At 41.8% G+C, this 18434-nt stretch overlaps 1 protein-coding gene across 2 annotated transcripts in view; it reads left to right on the plus strand.

The window, feature by feature from the left end:
• The window catches only part of ABCB1 (ATP binding cassette subfamily B member 1), a 110783-nt gene that overhangs the window by 13798 nt on the left and 78551 nt on the right, over positions 1-18434 (plus strand). The window contains exons 5-7 of one of the 2 annotated variants that reach the window (XM_030857023.2): positions 12356-12407; positions 15257-15448; positions 15870-16041. In XM_030857023.2, coding sequence (XP_030712883.1) covers positions 12356-12407; positions 15257-15448; positions 15870-16041 — 416 coding nt within the window. The remainder of the gene's footprint in view (positions 1-12355; positions 12408-15256; positions 15449-15869; positions 16042-18434) is intronic. The other variant, XM_060304723.1, reaches the window with a different exon arrangement.

Raw genomic sequence — 18434 nt, forward strand, 5'->3', positions numbered from 1 at the left:
GGAGAGTGAGAAAGTGAATGGACTAGGGTGTCCTGCACACCCTAGTGTCCTTTCACACTCTCAAACTTGATTGAGGAGGGACTGGTTGATAGCTGTGAGCTCCCAAGTCACCTTTGGTCAATCATACCCGAAGACTTACAGCCTGTTGTGCAGTCGAGGGGTAGAAACCTTGATAAGCCCTGTTTGAGAACACACGGGAGAATAAAGTGATGTAGCTTTTGCATAAGTCTCTGATGAATACTCTGAATCCTTTCCCCCAGAATATATGCATGCCAGTTAATAGGCATTCCAACTGGGGGTATTTATGGATCCTCTGATACCTGTCTGTGGATCTGGGGAACTCTTTTTTGTGATTCTGGAGGGCACATTGTTTACCCTGAGGCGGGACTGCTTCAGTTCTGTGAAGACAGGTAATGAATTGGGCCAGAAAATTTTATAGTATGTTTGAGCTCTGTAAAATTCTTACACATTTATCATGCCCCTTCATGGCATTCAAAGGGACCTGGCAAAAGATGTTCTATGTTTGGACTGGCACCTTTCTTTCATACCGTTCGCCAAAAGGAAGCATTTGGTGCTCTCTGAGTCCATTGGTTCCCAGGCATGCTATAATTTAGCAATACTCTTTGGAGTTGGTTCTCTCACTACTTTTCAGGGCTCTGTGGCAGCTCAGCTGACTTTATATGTACATCTGTGCCCATTCTTATCCTACCCACTTTTTATGAAATCCAGACACACACATTGATCTAACTGTGGGAGGTGTTCTACTTATTATGCTGTGTACACCTGCATGCATTCCATGGAGGGCCAGCTGCTGAACTCAGCTGTGTTTATCAGGAAATATTGGGCTATTAACACAGCTGTTGAAAATTGGCCCAGTCTGGGAAGAGTAGACTATTACATGGCTGCCTGAAGCTAGCAGAGCTGAACTTGGATGGGCCAGAGTAGACTCACTTGTGCTATGTGGATTGGTCTTCTTCAAAATTTATTTTCTATTTAAATTTTTTTTTTTTTTTTTTTTGCGGTACGTGGGCCTCTCACTGTTGTGGCCTCTCCCGTTGCGGAGCACAGGCTCTGGACGCGCAGGCTCAGCGCCCATGGCTCATGGGCCCAGCCGCTCCGCGGCATGTGGGATCTTCCTGGACCGGGGCACGAACCCGTGTCCCCTGCATTGGCAGGCAGACTCTCAACCACTGCGCCACCAGGGAAGCCCCTAAAATTTTTTTTATGCAGTGTTTCATGATTACTTTCTATTTCCAGTTATTACAAAATACTGGCTATATTCCCCGTGTTGTACAATACATCCCTGACCCTGTCTTACACCCAGTAGTTTGTATCTCCCACTCCTCCACCCCTATATTGCTCCCACACACACTGGTAACCACTAGTTAGTTCTCTGTATCTGTGAGTCTGCTTCTCTTTTATTATATTTACTAGTTTGTTGTGGTTTTATTTATTTATTTATTTTATTTATTTTTGACTGTGTTGGGTCTTCGTTGCTGTGCGCGGGCTTTCTCTAGTTGTGGCTAGCGGGGGGGCTACTCTTCATTGCAGTGCGCGGGCTTCTCGTTGTGGTGGCTTCTCTTGTTGTGGAGCACGGGCTCTAGGTGCTCGGGCTTCACTGGTTGCAGCATGCGGGCTCAGTAGTTGCGGCTCGCGGGCTCTAGAGCGCGGGCTCAGTAGTCATGACGCACAGGCTTAGTCGCTCTGTGGCACGTGTGATCTTCCCAGACTAGGGCTCGAACCCGTGTCTCCTGCATCGGCAGGCGGATTCTTAACCACTGCGCCACCAAGGAAAGCCCTGTTGTGTTTTTTAGGTTCCACGTGTAAGTGATAATATCATACAATATTTGTCTTTCTTTGTCTGAGATTTCACTTACCGTAATGCCCTCCAAGTCCATGCATGTTGCTGCCAGTGCCAAAAGTTTGTTCTTTTCTGTGGCTGAGTAGTATTCTATTGTATATATGTACCACATCTTCTTTATTTATCTGTCAGTGGGCACTTAGGTTGCTTCCATATCTTGGCAGTTGCGAATAATGCTGCTGTGAACATTGGGGTGCATGTTTGACTAGTCTTTTTTTTAAAAAAAAAAACCAAGTGCGTTAACATATACATACATTATATCTCCATCACCCAGATGTTAATTGGCCTTTACTCTCATAAGAAAATAATTGATCTCTTTAAGTAGAAGTACTGACGATTACTATGTCTTGGTGTTTGCTACCTGGTCCACCTTTAGACATGTGAGATGGGCAGTAACCTGTCTTAGTTACCCAACAGCATACGTCAGTTCTCAGAACGGTCCAGCTGTGGAGACTAGCTCCTCCTAGGCCTCTGCATTAGCTCGTAAGCTGGTGGTTTGGACTGCATCTTCATAGATGTCCGGATCATAGGGTTTCCAACGGGGGGAGTAGTTGACGTTGCATTCCTTGCCAATCCTTCCCATTCAGCTCCCTCTTCCAATCTTGGGAAAATTTAGAGAAGTATTTGGAAGTTTTGTCTCTGTCTGTGTCACCTTCTTGAGAGGCACTGTATTCAGTGGTTAAAGTGCAGGCTCTGGAGTTGGACTGCCTGCGACTGAAACCCCACCTTTGCCCCACTTTTTAGTTAGGTTTGGGGAATTTTCTCATACTTTAATTTCTCAACTGCAAAAAAAGGTTGGATAACAATAGAACCTACTTCATAGAATGGTTGTGAAAATTCAGTGGATTCCTCATTGAAGGCTCATGGAAGAGAATTTAGTCATAAAAAAGTACTCAGTGTTAATTATTGTTATTATTATCAACAGGAAACTCATACTTCCATGTTCCTCACAAATGAACCTTCATAACCTGCAGTGATGATATGGTTCCTTATCTCATTTCATCTTTATAGAGCTCTGTGGTACTACCTCAGTTTTCATATTTGTTGAAAGGCATACTGCAAATCACTCAGTACCTGTTATAGATGTGAATTATCCCTTTCAGCAGCATTTCCTTAGGAACTGTGGACTGCTAGGCAGGCCTATCACGGAAGGCAACGGTCCTCAAACTATGGCCCGTGGGCAGTATCTGGCCTCTTGCCTCTTTTTATGCCACTTGTGAGCTTAGAATGATTTTTACGTTTTTAAATCACTGGGAAAAATTAAAAGAAGAATATTTTTGTGACACATAAAAATGATATGAAGTTGAAATTTCAGTGTCTATACATAAAGTTTTAATGGAACACAGCCATGCCCATTCATTTGAGTATGATCTGTGGCTACTTTCACAACACAGTGGTGCAGTAGAGTTGTTGTGACAGAGACCATATGGTCCACAAAGCCTAAAATGTCATCTGATCCTTTACAGGAAAGGGTTGCCAATCTCTGAGGCAGGGTATTGAGTAGGGGGTTATTATCTTCGATCAGTCCACCAGTGAATATGTATTAAAGCATTCTGTGAGCCAGCCATGGTATGTGTCCTAAGTATTCATTCCCATCCCCCAAGAAATTTAGCATAATGGGCGGAATGGACAAGGGAGCCAACAAATGCAGTTGGATATGATTAGTGCTATGATACAGAGATACACAGACTACTTGGGAAGGAGAGGATGGGTGTCTGGCTCCATCTAGGAATCATGGCAGGCTTCCAAGAGGAGGTGATAACCAAGTTTGGTCAGATGGTACCTCTCTCATGCACAAAATAGACATGTTCTATGTGACAAGTGAAACCATTTAAAAACAAATATTAAAAAAATACAGTTAATACCCTTCTCTCACCACCATTCCTGATTGCCACTCCCCTGTATATCCTTCTGTGTCTTTTCAAGGCTCCATGCTATCTCTGTTGTAATTTTTACCCTAGAACACTCAGTATCTTGTCATAAATGTGTTTGTAGATTCAGACTTCCAAATGTCCTGAAAGCTGCCTGGGTGAGGGGAGTAGATAGCAAAGGTTTTGATGCTGGTCCTGGAGCCGAGGGCAAATGAGCTCTCTGATGCTTCTGGTGGGAGGGCCAGCCTACTGGGGCCTCAGACACTCTCAGACCTTTCTTCTTGCCCTTCCCTGGGTAGAACCTCATGACCTCTCTGTGGGGTAGGCTAGGTACCAGAGCCTCCTTGTTGGACAGGAAGTATTCCTTGCTTCAGGAGACTTAGATTTGCTAAGGCTCTCGAAAGCCTCAGAGTTTTACACTAAACATAGGATTTAACTAGACAGTTTGAAAAACTTTTTGAGCAAGCAGATCCTTTTTTTTTTTTTTTTTTTTTGCGGTACGCGGGCCTCTCACTGTGTGGCCTCTCCTGTTGCAGAGCAACAGGCTCCGGACGTGCAGGCTCAGCGGCCATGGCTCATGGGCCCAGCCGCTCCGCAGCATGTGGGGTCTTCCCGGACCGGGGCACAAACCCATGTCCCCGGCATCGGCAGGCGGACTCTCAACCACTGCGCCACCAGGGAAGCCCCAGGCAGATCCTTTTATGCTGCTGTAATAGACCCCTCAAAGGCTTTCTCTTCTCCCAATGCCTTTCTCTGTTTATCAGACAGTGGCCTTCATTCTGTTCTTTTTGTTGTGGATCTGATTTCCCGACATCCTACTCCCTTTTATCTCTATCTTGTTAGGTTTTGCCTTTGCCTTAAAATCTCTGATGACTTGGGCCTTGCGAAGTCATCTGTGTGAACAGAACTCAACCACTGCTGAAATTCTGTAGTGTTCTGTGAATTCTCATCTTCCTCATGAGACTATTCACTGCCTGCACATGAGCCTGGATAAAGGTGCTTGTGATTTTAGACACGTTGTGTTAAAGGTGACAAGTTGCGTACAAGTGTAAATGATATCCAGGCAGTTTAAGAAATGAGACTGAATCTTGGCATAAAGAATTGGACTAGAGATTTGACAACATTTGAGTTGAAGGAATGATAAATCTCCTGGGATAGGATATGGGGAAAAGTAAAAGGAATGGGGAGTTCTAAGCCTTGAGGAAGACTCAATTTTTAGCAGTAACTAAAGCCAATTTTTATTGAGCACTTAATACGTGCTGGGCACTGTTCTTAGTGCTTTACATATATTAACTCCTTTATTTCTTTCATGGACGTGAGGTTGATACTATTATTATCTATACGTTACAGATGAGGAAACCAGGGCCCAGAGGGTTGAGTATATTTAAGTTGCCTGAGGTCATAGAGTTAGTAATTAGTCAGTATTTGAACGCATGCAGACCAGTCCCAAGTCCATGCACTGAAGAAGACAGAGGGACACCCAGAAAGGAAGACAGTGAGGATTATGTGTTAATCGAGAAATGAAAGTACGTGAGGGAGATCTGCCGTGTCTCACTGTGGGTAACACCCAGAAGTACTCTTCACATAAACTCTTCATTATTTATTGTCTCTAATGGTTCAGTCGATGGTACATCCATATGAATGGCTTCTCTTTCTCCATAACTATATCATGGTTGGTTCTGTTTAACCTCCTACCAGATTGTGGGCTGAGGAATGGAACAAATGAGATACTCAAATTCTAGTACAAGTTAATAATTCAGAGAAAAAGGGGAAATGTGGAAATATATTTATAACTTATATTTATATAAGTAATATAAATATAAAAAAAGTAATATCTATATTTTGCTGCTTAAACTATGAGCATATAAATCATATGCAGATCTTGAATATGTGTTTCAAGACTTTGGTGTTGTAAACAGAAAACATTGCCGTCTCTGTCCTCAAGGCTAGCATTATGAGTATTCTCCAGACTAGAATGTTAGTTAATACTTCAGTTCTAAGTACTTCATAAAAATTTCTGTGATGGATGTTTTCTTTTCATTTGCTCAAGGCTTTCCTCTGCTGCTAACCATTTCATGGGAAAAATTCTGAGAGATAAATTTCTGGAAAATTGAGTACCAAATAATGACAGAATATTTAGAAGTATAGTGTTTTGTGTGGCAGCTTATTTATTTAATTATTTTTAAAATTATTGATTTCTTTCTTTGGCTGCCCCAGGTCTTAGTTGTGGCACGTGGGATCTTTGTTGCTGCGTGCGGGATCTTTAGTTGCCGCACGTGGGATCTTTAGTTGTGGTGTGCAGGATCTTTTAGTTGTGACATGCAGGCTCTTAGTTGCGGCATGCATGTGGAATCTAGTTCCCTGGCCAGGGATTGAACCCTGGGCCCCCTGCATTGGGAGTGTGGAGTCTTAACCATCAGGGAAGTCCCAGTGTGGTAGTTTATTTTTAAGTCTGAGTTAAAACTTAAAATATGACTAGTTTTTCTGGAATAGTAGTAGTAGTGTAGTATGGTCAGATTTTTTTTGTTTTTTTTGGTTAGTATTGGGGAAATGTTTCTTCGAGCCAAAAAGTAGATTAGTTAGAATGTACTCTCTACAATATATTATAAAAGTCAGCAAAAAAAAAAATGAAGATAGACAACACCTGACCCATTATAGGTGCTTAAGAAGTGCGATGAATAAATGAAAGACGGAATCACAGAATTCTGTAGGTGAAAAAGAGCCTAGAAAATTATCTGGCCCAAACCCATAATTTGATAGATGTAGAAACCAATGCTCAGGAAGTTGAGACAAAGTGACCAGAATGGAATTGCTTGTTCGTGGACAGAGCTGAGTTCCTGGGTCAGGAATCCTGCCTTTTATTCTGGTATTTTTCCCACTCTACTTGTGGTTTCAAACTCTGCCTAAAATTGAAGCAAACGCTAGTACTTTCCACTTGGTCTTTTCTCTGCCTAAGGTGCCATCCTGTAGACTTACGTATTGGTATATCAGGCAGGTCAGCCCCAAGGCACAGCTCTTCAGGCCAGTGTGAAAGCAGCACACATGAGGTGACTGTGGCTCCCAGAGTCACCTCTGTCACGTGCAGTCAGCTCAACCACACTGTCAGGCACGTGTCAGAGGGATTGATCTAGGCAGAAGGTCCAAATTCCGATTGCTTGTGTGTTTTTTTTTTTTAATTGGGGTATAATTGCTTTACTATGTTGTGTTCGTTTCTGCTGTACAGTGCCGTGAATCAGCTCTATGTATACATACGGCCCCTCCCTCTTGCATCTCCCTCCCGTCCCACCCACCTAGGTCGTCACAGAGCACGGAGCTGAGTTTCCTGTGCTTTATAGCATGTTCCTGCTAGCTATCTATTTTACATATGATAGTGTATATATGTCAGTCCTAATCCTCTTGCTTGTGTTTAATGGAGTTTCCTGCACAAGACTGGGAAAACTGGAATCCTAGCATTCTTGAGCTAGAATGGACCTTGAAGACCATTGAAAGCAGTGGTTTACTAATGTCTTTAATCAGGGAGTCCCTGGGTGTAAATTACATCTGTCATGGATGCTTGCCAGGTAAAACAGCAAGTTTGCGGCATGCGGGATCTTTTAGTTGCAGCATGCAGACGTCTTAGTTGCGGCATGTGAACTCTTAGTTGCAGCATGCATGAGGGATCTAGTTCCCCTACCAGGGATCGAACCTGGGCCCCTTGCATTGGGAGCGTGGAGTCTTACCCACTGGGCCACCAAGGAAGTCCCTTACTTGGTTTTAGAAAAGGCTTTCCTTACCCCAGGTAGTAGGGTAGTGGTCTGTTGTATCTCTGTTTAATTCTACAACACATGAGACGCATATACAAAATAAGAGAATTGTTGGTTGGAATATTTTCATAAATGGTCTGCATGTGTGGTAGCTCTGTGAAACCTTTGTACATCTTTGGGACAAGCTTGCGTACAGCAGATAGAGCAGGGTGTGCACCGAGAGTACAAAGATAAATGTACCCTCCTGTTCTCTAGGAGGTCACACCAATGGGAGTGGAAGGAGGAGATGGCTATAAACTATGGTATGTCTATTCTAGTGTTGATTTAGTAAATTGACTCGTGTGTCAGTTACTCTGGAATCTTGTCAGTCACCCTCTTTGGGGGTAAGCCACTTGGAAGGAGGTCATATTGAGCTCATTCATGGAGGAGAGGTCTTTTCCAGGAGCGAGATCGTGGTGAAAGGGTAGAGAGAGGGGAACGAATAAAGGCTTGGAGGAGGAAAGCTGTCATCACTTCTCTACTGCCTCTCGTCTTAGTATGTGAAAAGTAGTTTTTAGTCTAAAAGGGCGGAGCTTAGTCTCATGAAATTTAAGCAAAATATTTTGTCGTGTCCAGTTTCCTCTCTAGTCCCCAAGGGCAAAGGCTTCAGGAACACAACAGTCAAGCAGAGACTTGGGCACTGTTTTCTTTTATGCTGCAGCTTCCCCGACCCCGACCCCGAGATGGTGACTGTGCAATTCCCTGGCTGCTGGGATGAGGTGAAAGGTGTGGGGTTAAAAGTCATCTGGAACGTCGTTGTGTGACTTATTGTGGTAAGATTACAAAGGGACCAATAGGACATGTGATGGATCCTGGACTTTATCCTTCGTGCAGTGGACTGTCATTGAAGGTTATTAACAGAAGCAACATAATTATATTCTTGTTCCCAAAGATAAAATCTGGTGGCAATATAAAGATCTGATTGGAGTAGAAAGACCAGTTAGGAGGCTTTTGTTAGAGCAGAGGTAAGAGATGACGGAGACCTGAACCAGAGCACTAGCCATGAGGACGCAGAGCATTTTAGTGGCTTAAGGACAGATGCAGGAGTCACTGAAGCTGCAGAAGTGGTCGAGGTCATCCTGGGAGTGAGCATAAAATTCTGGGAAACACCAGCATGGAGAGAGGAGGGAGAGCATGAGGAACCGGTGAATGAGACCGAGAGAGGGATCAGAGTGGCGGGAGAACCAGGAGAATGAGGTTCTGGTATGTGGGCCTCTCACTGTTGTGGCCTCTCCCGTTGCGGAGCACAGGCTCCGGACGCGCAGTCTCAGCAGCCATGGCTCACGGGCCCAGCCGCTCTGCGGCATGTGGGATCCTCCCGGACCGGGGCTCGAACCCACGTCCCCTGCATCAGCAGGCGGACTCTCAACCACTGCGCCACCAGGGAAGCCCCAACCAAGTATTTTATTAAAATAAAAGCTACACTGAAATGTTTGCCTTTTCTTGTTGGGGGAGTGGGGATAAATTAGGAGGTTGGGATTAACATACACGCACTACTGTATGTAAAATAGATAACCAACAAGGACCTACTGTATAGCACAGGGAACTCTTCTCAATATTCTGTAATAACCTATATGGGAAAAGAATCTAAAAGAAGTACATATATATATATATATATATAAATATATATATGAATCACTGTGCTGTATACCTGAAACTAATACAACATTGTAAATCAACTATACTTTAATTAAAAAAAAAAGATTTGGTTTTAGGATAAAAAAATTTTGGCTTTTCTCTACTGATCATTTGGCTGATATTGTTACACAGCCCAGAGAGCTTCTGGATTTTCTCACTGAAAAATAATAATAATCTTTGGATACTTTTCCAGTATTCTTCTTTATAACGGTTGATCTGGGCAGTAGCCCTTTGAGATCCATACAGGTAAAAAGTTATTGGGCTATATGATCTCTAAAGTCATTTTAGCCTCAAAGTTTTGGTTTTCTGGAAAAAAATGCCTCAGGATAAGAATTTTATGAGAAGCTCATAGAGGAAAGAAAAATCTCTGGGCCAGAGAGCTCTTAATTAATAAAAGTTGATAGGAGGAAAAGAAAAGTTGATTGGAGGGAGTTTAAAGAACATATCTTTATTTCATTCTTTGGTGAGTAGAGATCATCTCTGTCAGAGGACTTGAATGCTCCATTTTTTAATTTACTGGTGCACTTTGACACCACCGAAGCACAAATAAAAGGTACTTGGTGGAAGAGTTGGTTTCTGATGACTGAAATTATTTATATATATATACACACACACACTGAGAGAGAGAGAGAGAGCATTGTACACATAAACATAAAGGACTCAGTTTTGACCTTGAACATAATTTTTACTTTCTGAGCTGAATAAATGTGATGGTAGACCTAGAAGCCACCATTGCCAAAGAATGTTTGTTCAAATTCTCCGGGTCCCGTATCTCTAGAATTGAGAAAACTGGTAGTAGCAATGAGTAGAAAACAGATATTTAGTTAGACTTGAAAATTTGTCTTGATTTGGTTGTGATACACACTATTGACATTTCCTGCCTAGATCATCTGCAATGAGAGATCTTCTGAGACTGATGTGGAGAAAAATCCTCACCCAGCTATCAATATTTAATATCCTGTTTTATCTTTGAAAATATGGAGCAGAAGCAATATCATAACTGATTAGAAATTTATCTGTACACTTATTCCAGTTGACATAAAGTGGAAGCTGTCGAGTTTCTCTGCTGCATGTTTTGCTACATCTCTGCATCTCTCTATGACTTCCTACTTTCTCTCTTACTCCTAAATGTAGCCTTCCGTGGGGTGCTGTGCTTGGTTGTCATTTCCTCCCTGCCTGCCATCCTGTCCTCACAGGTGAGAAGAGATGGCTTTTTTCCTTCTTGAATTTAGCTATGACCTCTAAGATGTGAGACTCCTACATCTTAAGACCTAACTCTGTCTAGAACTGGAGGGCCACAGTTTGAATACTTACTGGACATCTTCAGTAGAATGTCCCAGGTACCACAGAATAAAGATCTTCAGAACTGAACTAATAATCTGCTCACATCTGCCCAGATCTCATCTTTTTGCTGACTTCTTATGTCCCACCACGACATCACCCTTGTCCCGATGCTTAAACTCAAGGTCTTGGTCTTTTTTTTTAATTGTTACTCTTGCTACTTCTGTTCCATCGGTTGCTAGAGCCTGTAACTTCTCACTCTCTAGATCTTATGGGTACTTTCCTTCTTTCCTATTCTCATTTCCACCCTCTTTCCTTACTTAATTGCAGTAGCTCCATCTGTCAGTCTCCCCTGTTCCAGTTAAACTTACACATTTCTGGTAGCTAAGTCATCCTAGACCAAACCTCTACTCTTGTCCTTTTCTGCTCAAAACCAGGGAATGCTTACTAGTTTTTATACACCATACCTGTGGGGCCTAGATTATCTTTCAACCATATATCCACCTCCTTCCATCCACACAACACACCCACACCCCTGCCAAAGCGGCTTATTCATTCTTCAAACATGTGCTGAACTTTTGTCTATGTTGTTCCCTTTGCCAGAAAAACTTTTCTTCCTCTTTCCCGCACCTGTCAAAATCACACTCATCTGACCCAGGCTGTCTCGCGTTATACTGTAACTTTTGAAATAACTACAAGATTTATAGTGTGCCTCCCTATTGATCCAGCCATCTTGATTATGAAAACTTACCCTGCAGAAATATTCACCGTATTTAATATATATGTACAGGTTTAATGCAGCATTGCTTGTAAAAGTAAGATATTGGAAGCAACTGAAATAGATGCAACTTAGAAAAAAAAAATATATACATATATACACACATAATGACATGGAAAATCAGCCAGAGTGTGGACTGTGATTCTGCCTTTTAACATAAGCATGTATGTGTATATGTGTATGTGTATACTTGCATACAGAAAAGAAAATCTGAAAAAAATTCACCCCAGAATAATGAACAGTGGCTAGTGCGTGCGTGCGTGTGTGTGTGTGTGTGTGTGTGTGTGTGTGTATTTAGGTGGGGGTGTTAAAGTTTTAATGTACCTTGTCCCAAAATGTTAACATTTGCTAATAATGCATGATGAGCTGACTGGTATTTATGACATTTTTCTTTGTATTTTCTATATATATATATATATATATTTTAGCAATTCTTTTATTTATATTTATTTATTTAGTTGCGGCTCCCTGGCTCCTTAGTTGCAGCAGGTGGGCTCCTTAGTTGTGGCTCACCAAGCTCCATAGTTGTGGCAGGTGGGCTCCTTAGTTGAGGCTCGCTGGCTCCTTAGTTGTGGCTCACAGGCTCCTTAGCTGTGGCATGTGAACTCTTAGTTGTGGCATGCATGTGGGATCTAGTTCCCTGACCAGGGATTGAACCCGGGCCCCCTGCGTTGGGAGCTCAGAGTCTTAACCGCTGCACCACCAGGGAAGTCCCTGTATTTTATATTTTTAAACTAAAAATAAAAACTGGAGAAATGCTGTGTTCTGTTTGAAATACTAAGTGCTTTAGTGTCAAGTCTGCACTGATATTTATCAGGACAAAGCGCCTAGAAAAGATTTTTCTCTATGTCATCTTGCAGTGCTATTGCATAAAATATTTTAATCCAGGGACACTAGTATTTCTGCTGACAGACTCCTCAATCAGTGTGGCTTTCTTCTTGCAAATAAGCTTCAATGAATTTAGTGTGTGTGTGGTTGCACACAGCTGGTAGTAAAAGATTTGAATGGATGCTGTGGTGCTTACACATAATTGAAATTAAATCAGTTTGACCTATTTTTGTGTAAATTGTTAAGTGACACAAGTTTGATTCATTTTTAATGGAAAACAAAGAGATATAACGGTATATGCTTTGTGGTGATCTAGGTTTTCTGGACAGTACGTATTTCGGCGAAAAGCTGGAGGAGGAAATGACCACGTAAGTAGATGTTTTCCTTACTATTGCTAAGCATTTCAGTCTCAGTCCAGTTGTAGCAATGTTTAAAATTTTGCGTTATTATAATAAAGATTCAAAGTTTTGAGGAGAGCAACATCATTGTTTCTAGGAGGATACAAGGTAGGATATTTTTTTTAAAGAAAATAATTTGCGGCGTAAGATGTGTAAAGTTAAGGTTAAGCCTGGATTGGACTGATGTATGCATTGGTAAATATAGAATATCATCTACAGGGAAATTAGAGGAGTTCAAAGTGGCCTTATTTAAAATGCAGTTAAATTAGGAATCACATTATTTGCAATGGCTTTGTAATTATTAGTTTGATTCCTGGATATTTTTAGTCGTGATATGATGAGATCAGTCAACAGGATTTTTTTTTTGTAACACAGCATCTAATTCTAATATATGAAACAAGGCGTCCCAGAATAACTATAGTCCTTTTAACCTTAAGTCACCTTGGGGAGGCTTTCATTAATGATTTACTTATCTTGAAGTTTGCTCTTAGAACAGCTTATAAAACATGTCCAAAGGTATTACTTGGTGATTCAGAAGATAATGATTCCACATTATCCTATAAATGGTTCTGTAGATTTGAGGAAAATGGAGATATTTGACCATATTTTGAAAGATGAGAATTACTTCCAAATATTCCTATAGAGAGGCATTTTTAAAATATTGATGAAAAACAATGTCTTGTAATCATTTTATAAATGCTTAAGCACAGGTGTGTTTTGAGTAAACATAGACTGACGGCCTACAATACATTAATTTATTGTCAAAGCATGCATTCTACTTCTTAAATGAGGTTTCTTTTTAACTGTCTCGCTATATCATTAACACTTGGATAATAATTAAATATTGTTATCTATTAACTAAAATTTAGTATTCTAATTACATCTTCCCTGATAAATACATTGTAAATTACCAGGTATAGCTTGGGGAAGATATGTTTACACCAGGTTGCAAACATTGACATCAGCAACTATATGGTTATCACACTGCCATTTTTTAAAATTTAATTTAATTAATTTATTTTTTAACATCTTTATTGGAGTATAATTGCTTTACAGTGGTGTGTTAGTTTCTCCTTTATAACAAAGTGAATCAGTTATACGTATAAATATGTTCCCATATCTCTTCCCTCTTGCGTCTCCCTCCCTCCCACCCTTCCTATCCCACGCCTCTAGGTGGTCACAAAGCAACGAGCCGATATCCCTGTGCTATGCGGCTGCTTCCCTCTAGCTATCTATTTTACGGTTGGTAGTGTATATATGCCCATGCCACTCTCTCACTTCGTCCCAGCTTACCCTTCCCCTTCCCCATGTCCTCAAGTCCGTTCTCTAGTAGGTCTGTGTCTTTATTCCCGTCTTGCCCCTAGGTTCTTCATGACCTTTTTTTCTTTTTTTTTCCTTAGATTCCATATATATGTGTTAGCATACGGTATCTGTTTTTCTCTTTCTGACTTACTTCCCTCTGTATGACAGACTAGGTCCATCCACCTCACTACAAATAACTCAATTTCGTTTCTTTTTCACAATGCCATTCTTATAGCTTCTGCATGGTTTATAGAAGCATTTTTCTTTGAGGGTGGCAAGTAGTGAACTTTTAAAAACTTTTAAATCCTGTATTTCATTTTAGCATGTTTGTCTTTACCTAAAATGTAAGTGCTTAGTGAAGCACATGAGTTGCTTGCTTTTTTCAGCATGAAGACTCAGATGAGGAAACACAAATTTAGCATTTCTAGATGGTCAAGGGTCTGGATTTAGAAGATGCTCATGTTCTTTATTTTTAGAATTTAAACTGGAAGGACTGCTACTTGATTCATTAAGCATTTCAGGATAACTTATGATGGCCAGTTGGGCAGATGATATAAAAATACTTTTCATTTTCAATTGTCTCGTGGCATCTAAGCTCTGCCAGATGAATAACCCAAAAGATCAGAGGACCATTTCCATCTCTTGGTTCCACTTTCTGGCAAATTCTGTCACTTGTTTCCACTCTCCAATGTGCAGAAACCACCCCAAGTGCTCATCAGCTGATACGGAGGTAAACCAACGACGCAGGAGGACAGTGGTAGATTACCTGATGCTGTGACGCTTCAAGGCACCACACAAGTCTTTCACAATAACCGGCATTCTCTGGGTGCTAACTCTGTGCTGGGCATGGGCCCAAGTGTATTCATACGTTACTGTGTAAAAGTTTTTTTTTTTTAATGGCCGTGCCTCGCGGCATGCGGGATCTTATTTCCCCAGACAGGGATCGAACCCGCGCCCCCTGCAGTGGAAGCGTGGCGTCTTAACTGCTGGACCTCCAGGGAGGTCCCACTGTGTTATAGTTCTTCTCTCCATTTTACCAATCAGAAAACTGAGGCTTAGAAAGGTTAAGCAAGGCTACACAGCAGTTAAGTGAAGAGCGGTGCTTTGAGCCAAAACAGAAACCACAGTCTTTTTTTTTTTTTTGCGGTACGCGGGCCTCTCACTGTTGTGGCCTCTCCCGTTGCGGAGCACAGGCTCCGGACACGCAGGCTCAGCGGCCATGGCTCACGGGCCCAGCCGCTCCGCGGCATGTGGGATCCTCCCGGACCGGGGCACGAACCCATGTCCCCTGCATCGGCAGGCGGACTCCCAACCACTGTGCCACCAGGGAAGCCCTAGAAACCACACTCTTAAGCATGACACTGTAACAGGGCAGCTGTAGTTGGATGCCGACCAACTCTGCTTGTGAAGGAGGTCAAGATAGACAGACAACCAGAAAAGGCAGGGTGAGTGGTCTGTTGTGGGAAGGTGCATTGATGAGAAAGCAGAGCATGTGCAGTTTTCTTGTCGTTTTCCAGGTACGCCTATTATTACAGTGGAATCGGGGCTGGCGTGCTTGTCGCCGCTTACCTCCAGGTTTCATTCTGGTGCCTGGCAGCAGGAAGACAAGTATACAAAATTAGAAAACAGTTTTTTCATGCTGTCATGCGGCAGGAGGTAGGCTGGTTTGACGTGCATGACACTGGGGAGCTTAACACCCGGCTCTCAGAGTAAGTACCTGGGTTTATGTCGAACTCCGATGTGCTTCTGACTCTTACAAAATGAAAGAGAAGTCATCAGATCTGTTAGGAGACATTAGTGCATCACTCAGAAGTAATTATGACACGAAATTCCTTCTGAGCCGCAGTCGTGTCTCACGCATCTTTTCATTCCCAGAACCCTGGCAGGGTATGAGGGGACTTGCATGGCTAGCAATGAATGAGGTGTTGGGCTTGCCAAACTCGAGAAAATCCTCTGGGAGTGTGCATTAGAGCAGCAACATGATGCTTGCTGGGGACGTGACTGTGCAAGATCCTAGATGTAAACTAATTTACCCCACGCTGAAACAAACAAAAAAGCCAGCTAGATTCAGGAGAAAAGTTCTGTGTTCGCAATTCTGATGTTTATTTCTAACACTGTCTCTTCTTTTAGTGACGTCTCCAAAATTAATGAAGGAATTGGTGACAAAATTGGAATATTCTTTCAGTCAATGGCAACATTCTTCACCGGTTTTACAGTAGGATTTACACAAGGTTGGAAGTTAACCCTTGTGATTTTAGCCGTCAGTCCTGTTCTTGGTCTGTCAGCTGCTATCTGGGCAAAGGTAGGTGAATCCTGTGAATCCAGATCTTATCTTATCTTAACTGTCTCCACTCCCGAAACACCCCATAACTCCATGCCTCGGAAGGCTGTTTTTCTCACTTGATGACCCTGACTCTATAGTTGATACTTGGTTTCGAACCTTCTCTTCATGATCAGTGGGAATAAGCAGGTGCAATCTCAGTGAGTCTTATACCTACCAAGGACTCTGTGCTGTCCTTGCCCTGCAGTTATTTGGGGAAGGGATGACAAAGAAAGAAGTAGCTGTCCCATCTCATCCTCTGCCTTCATGTGAAAGGCATGCTCAGCTTTTGGCGAGCTGTGTTCCCTGGTAGGCAGTTCCATATTCATAAGTAGAGATTCAGGAAGAGCTTCAAGTTCAGTGAACAACACATAGGTCCCATTCAATAACCATTATTGATTTGAATGTTTTTGTAGATTTTATTTAATTTGGTAATTGATTGAACAGTTTTGTCAGCGTTATAAATGACTGTGTTTATAGATACTTAAATCCCTTGGTGTGAAAACAAGTTTTTAAAAAGAGGTATCTTCTAGTCCCATATGCATGTCAATCCAAAGTCTACAGTTCTTTCTCCCAGTCACAAAGGCAGAGCAGTACAAACGGCCCTCCCCACCTCCATACACAGGCCTTTCTCTTTCAAGACTGCGTGTGCTGTTCATTTTAAACTGATTTCATGTAAGAGTGGGTGGCAGTGGAGAGATTGGCCCAGTACGTAATTTCTTAGAGAAGAAGAAAAATTAGAGAAAGCATTACACATTTATGTGGCAAAAGGTCATAAAATAACAGAGGCCCAACCAGCCAAGCCTAACACAAAATAAATCAGGCTGTAAGTATTAAGAAATTTAAAAAAACTTAACCCTGTAGGGTGGATATTGTTTTGCTATTGTAAACAATAACTGCTGTGTTTTTAGTATCTACTGTGTCAGGCAAATACATATTTTTCTTTTTTAAAAAACTTATTTTATTGAAGTACAGTTAACTTACAATGTGTTAATTTCTGCTGTACAGCAAAGTGATTCAGTTATACATCTATATACGTTCTTTTTCATATTTTTCATTATGGTTTATCACAGGATATTGAATATAGTTTCCTGTGTCACACAATAGGACCTTGTTATCCAGATCCCACTTTTTTTTTTTTTTTTGCGGTACGCGGGCCTCTCACTGCTGTGGCCTCTCCCGTTGTGGAGCACAGGCTCCGGACGCACAGGCTCAGCGGCCATGGCTCACGGGCCCAGCTGCTCCACAGCATGTGGGATCTTCCTGGACCGGGGCACGAACCCGTGTCCCCTGCATCGGCAGGCGGACTCTCAACCACTGCGCCACCAGGGAAGCCCAGATCCCACTTTTTAGGTTAAAAAATCCCAGGGAATTTCAGAGAGTAAAATAACAACATATTTTAATTTCCCCCAGAATTAGCAGATGTTATGCCTTTTGCAGTATTTAACTATAATATTTTCTATATATGAAGAAGGAGGTTGTAGAATATTACAGAATATTTTTCCCCTCACTCTATCATATTATCTTTTCTTCTTCCTCAAAGGCATGAAATACATATTTTTCTGAAGTATAGATATTATCTCATTTTATGGAGGAAGAAATTGAAGTTCTGAGAACTCTGTTATTTGTTGCTGAGACTAACACAGTGTTTAAGTGGTGTTCTTGGTGGCTAAATTGTATCTCTGCATTAATCTGTTGAAATATTTGGCAGAAGCTTTTGTGTTAATTGATTTTCTTGTTTACTAGGATATTAAGCAAGTCAGATGGCAGATGCTTCGTATCAGTATTTGTTGAAAAACTGTTTTAAAATATATTCACGCTCTAGTTAAGTTACGGGAGAAAGCAGTAAGTTAATCTCTTAATAAGTAATTGTGCATTGCTTCAGATACTATTTCTTTAATAAATGGAGCCCTAGACTTATTGCTGGAGACCTAAGTTCACTCTGCCATAAGCTTTTGGTATGGTTTCAAACAAATTTCTTAAATTATCTGGTTGTCAACCATATTAAAAAAGAAATGTGGCCCAGTTTAGGAAGCTCCTGTGAGCCTGAGGCTCTCTTCTCTAACCCAGAGGCACCAGTGCAAGAATGTAGAACAGGAAGGGACTTCGTCCCAGCAAGCTTCCTACTCCAGGAAGCCTCTTTTGATCTCTGCATGCAACTCTCTAACCCCACCCAGAGACACTGGGTCAGCTAGAGGGCACAGGGAGGGGAAGCTACCGTATCCTGCCCCTACAAGAGATACCTGGTGGTCTGACCTTAAGAAATCACTTCCACTCCCTCAGGTAGCAGAAGCAGGGGCCCCAGCAACTCTAGATAAACCATGCTGGCAAAAAATAATACCAGAAAGACTCTGAATGTAAAACTGCTATTGGAA

Source organism: Globicephala melas, chromosome 9, assembly GCF_963455315.2.
Source record: "Globicephala melas chromosome 9, mGloMel1.2, whole genome shotgun sequence".
Lineage (NCBI taxonomy): Eukaryota > Metazoa > Chordata > Mammalia > Artiodactyla > Delphinidae > Globicephala > Globicephala melas.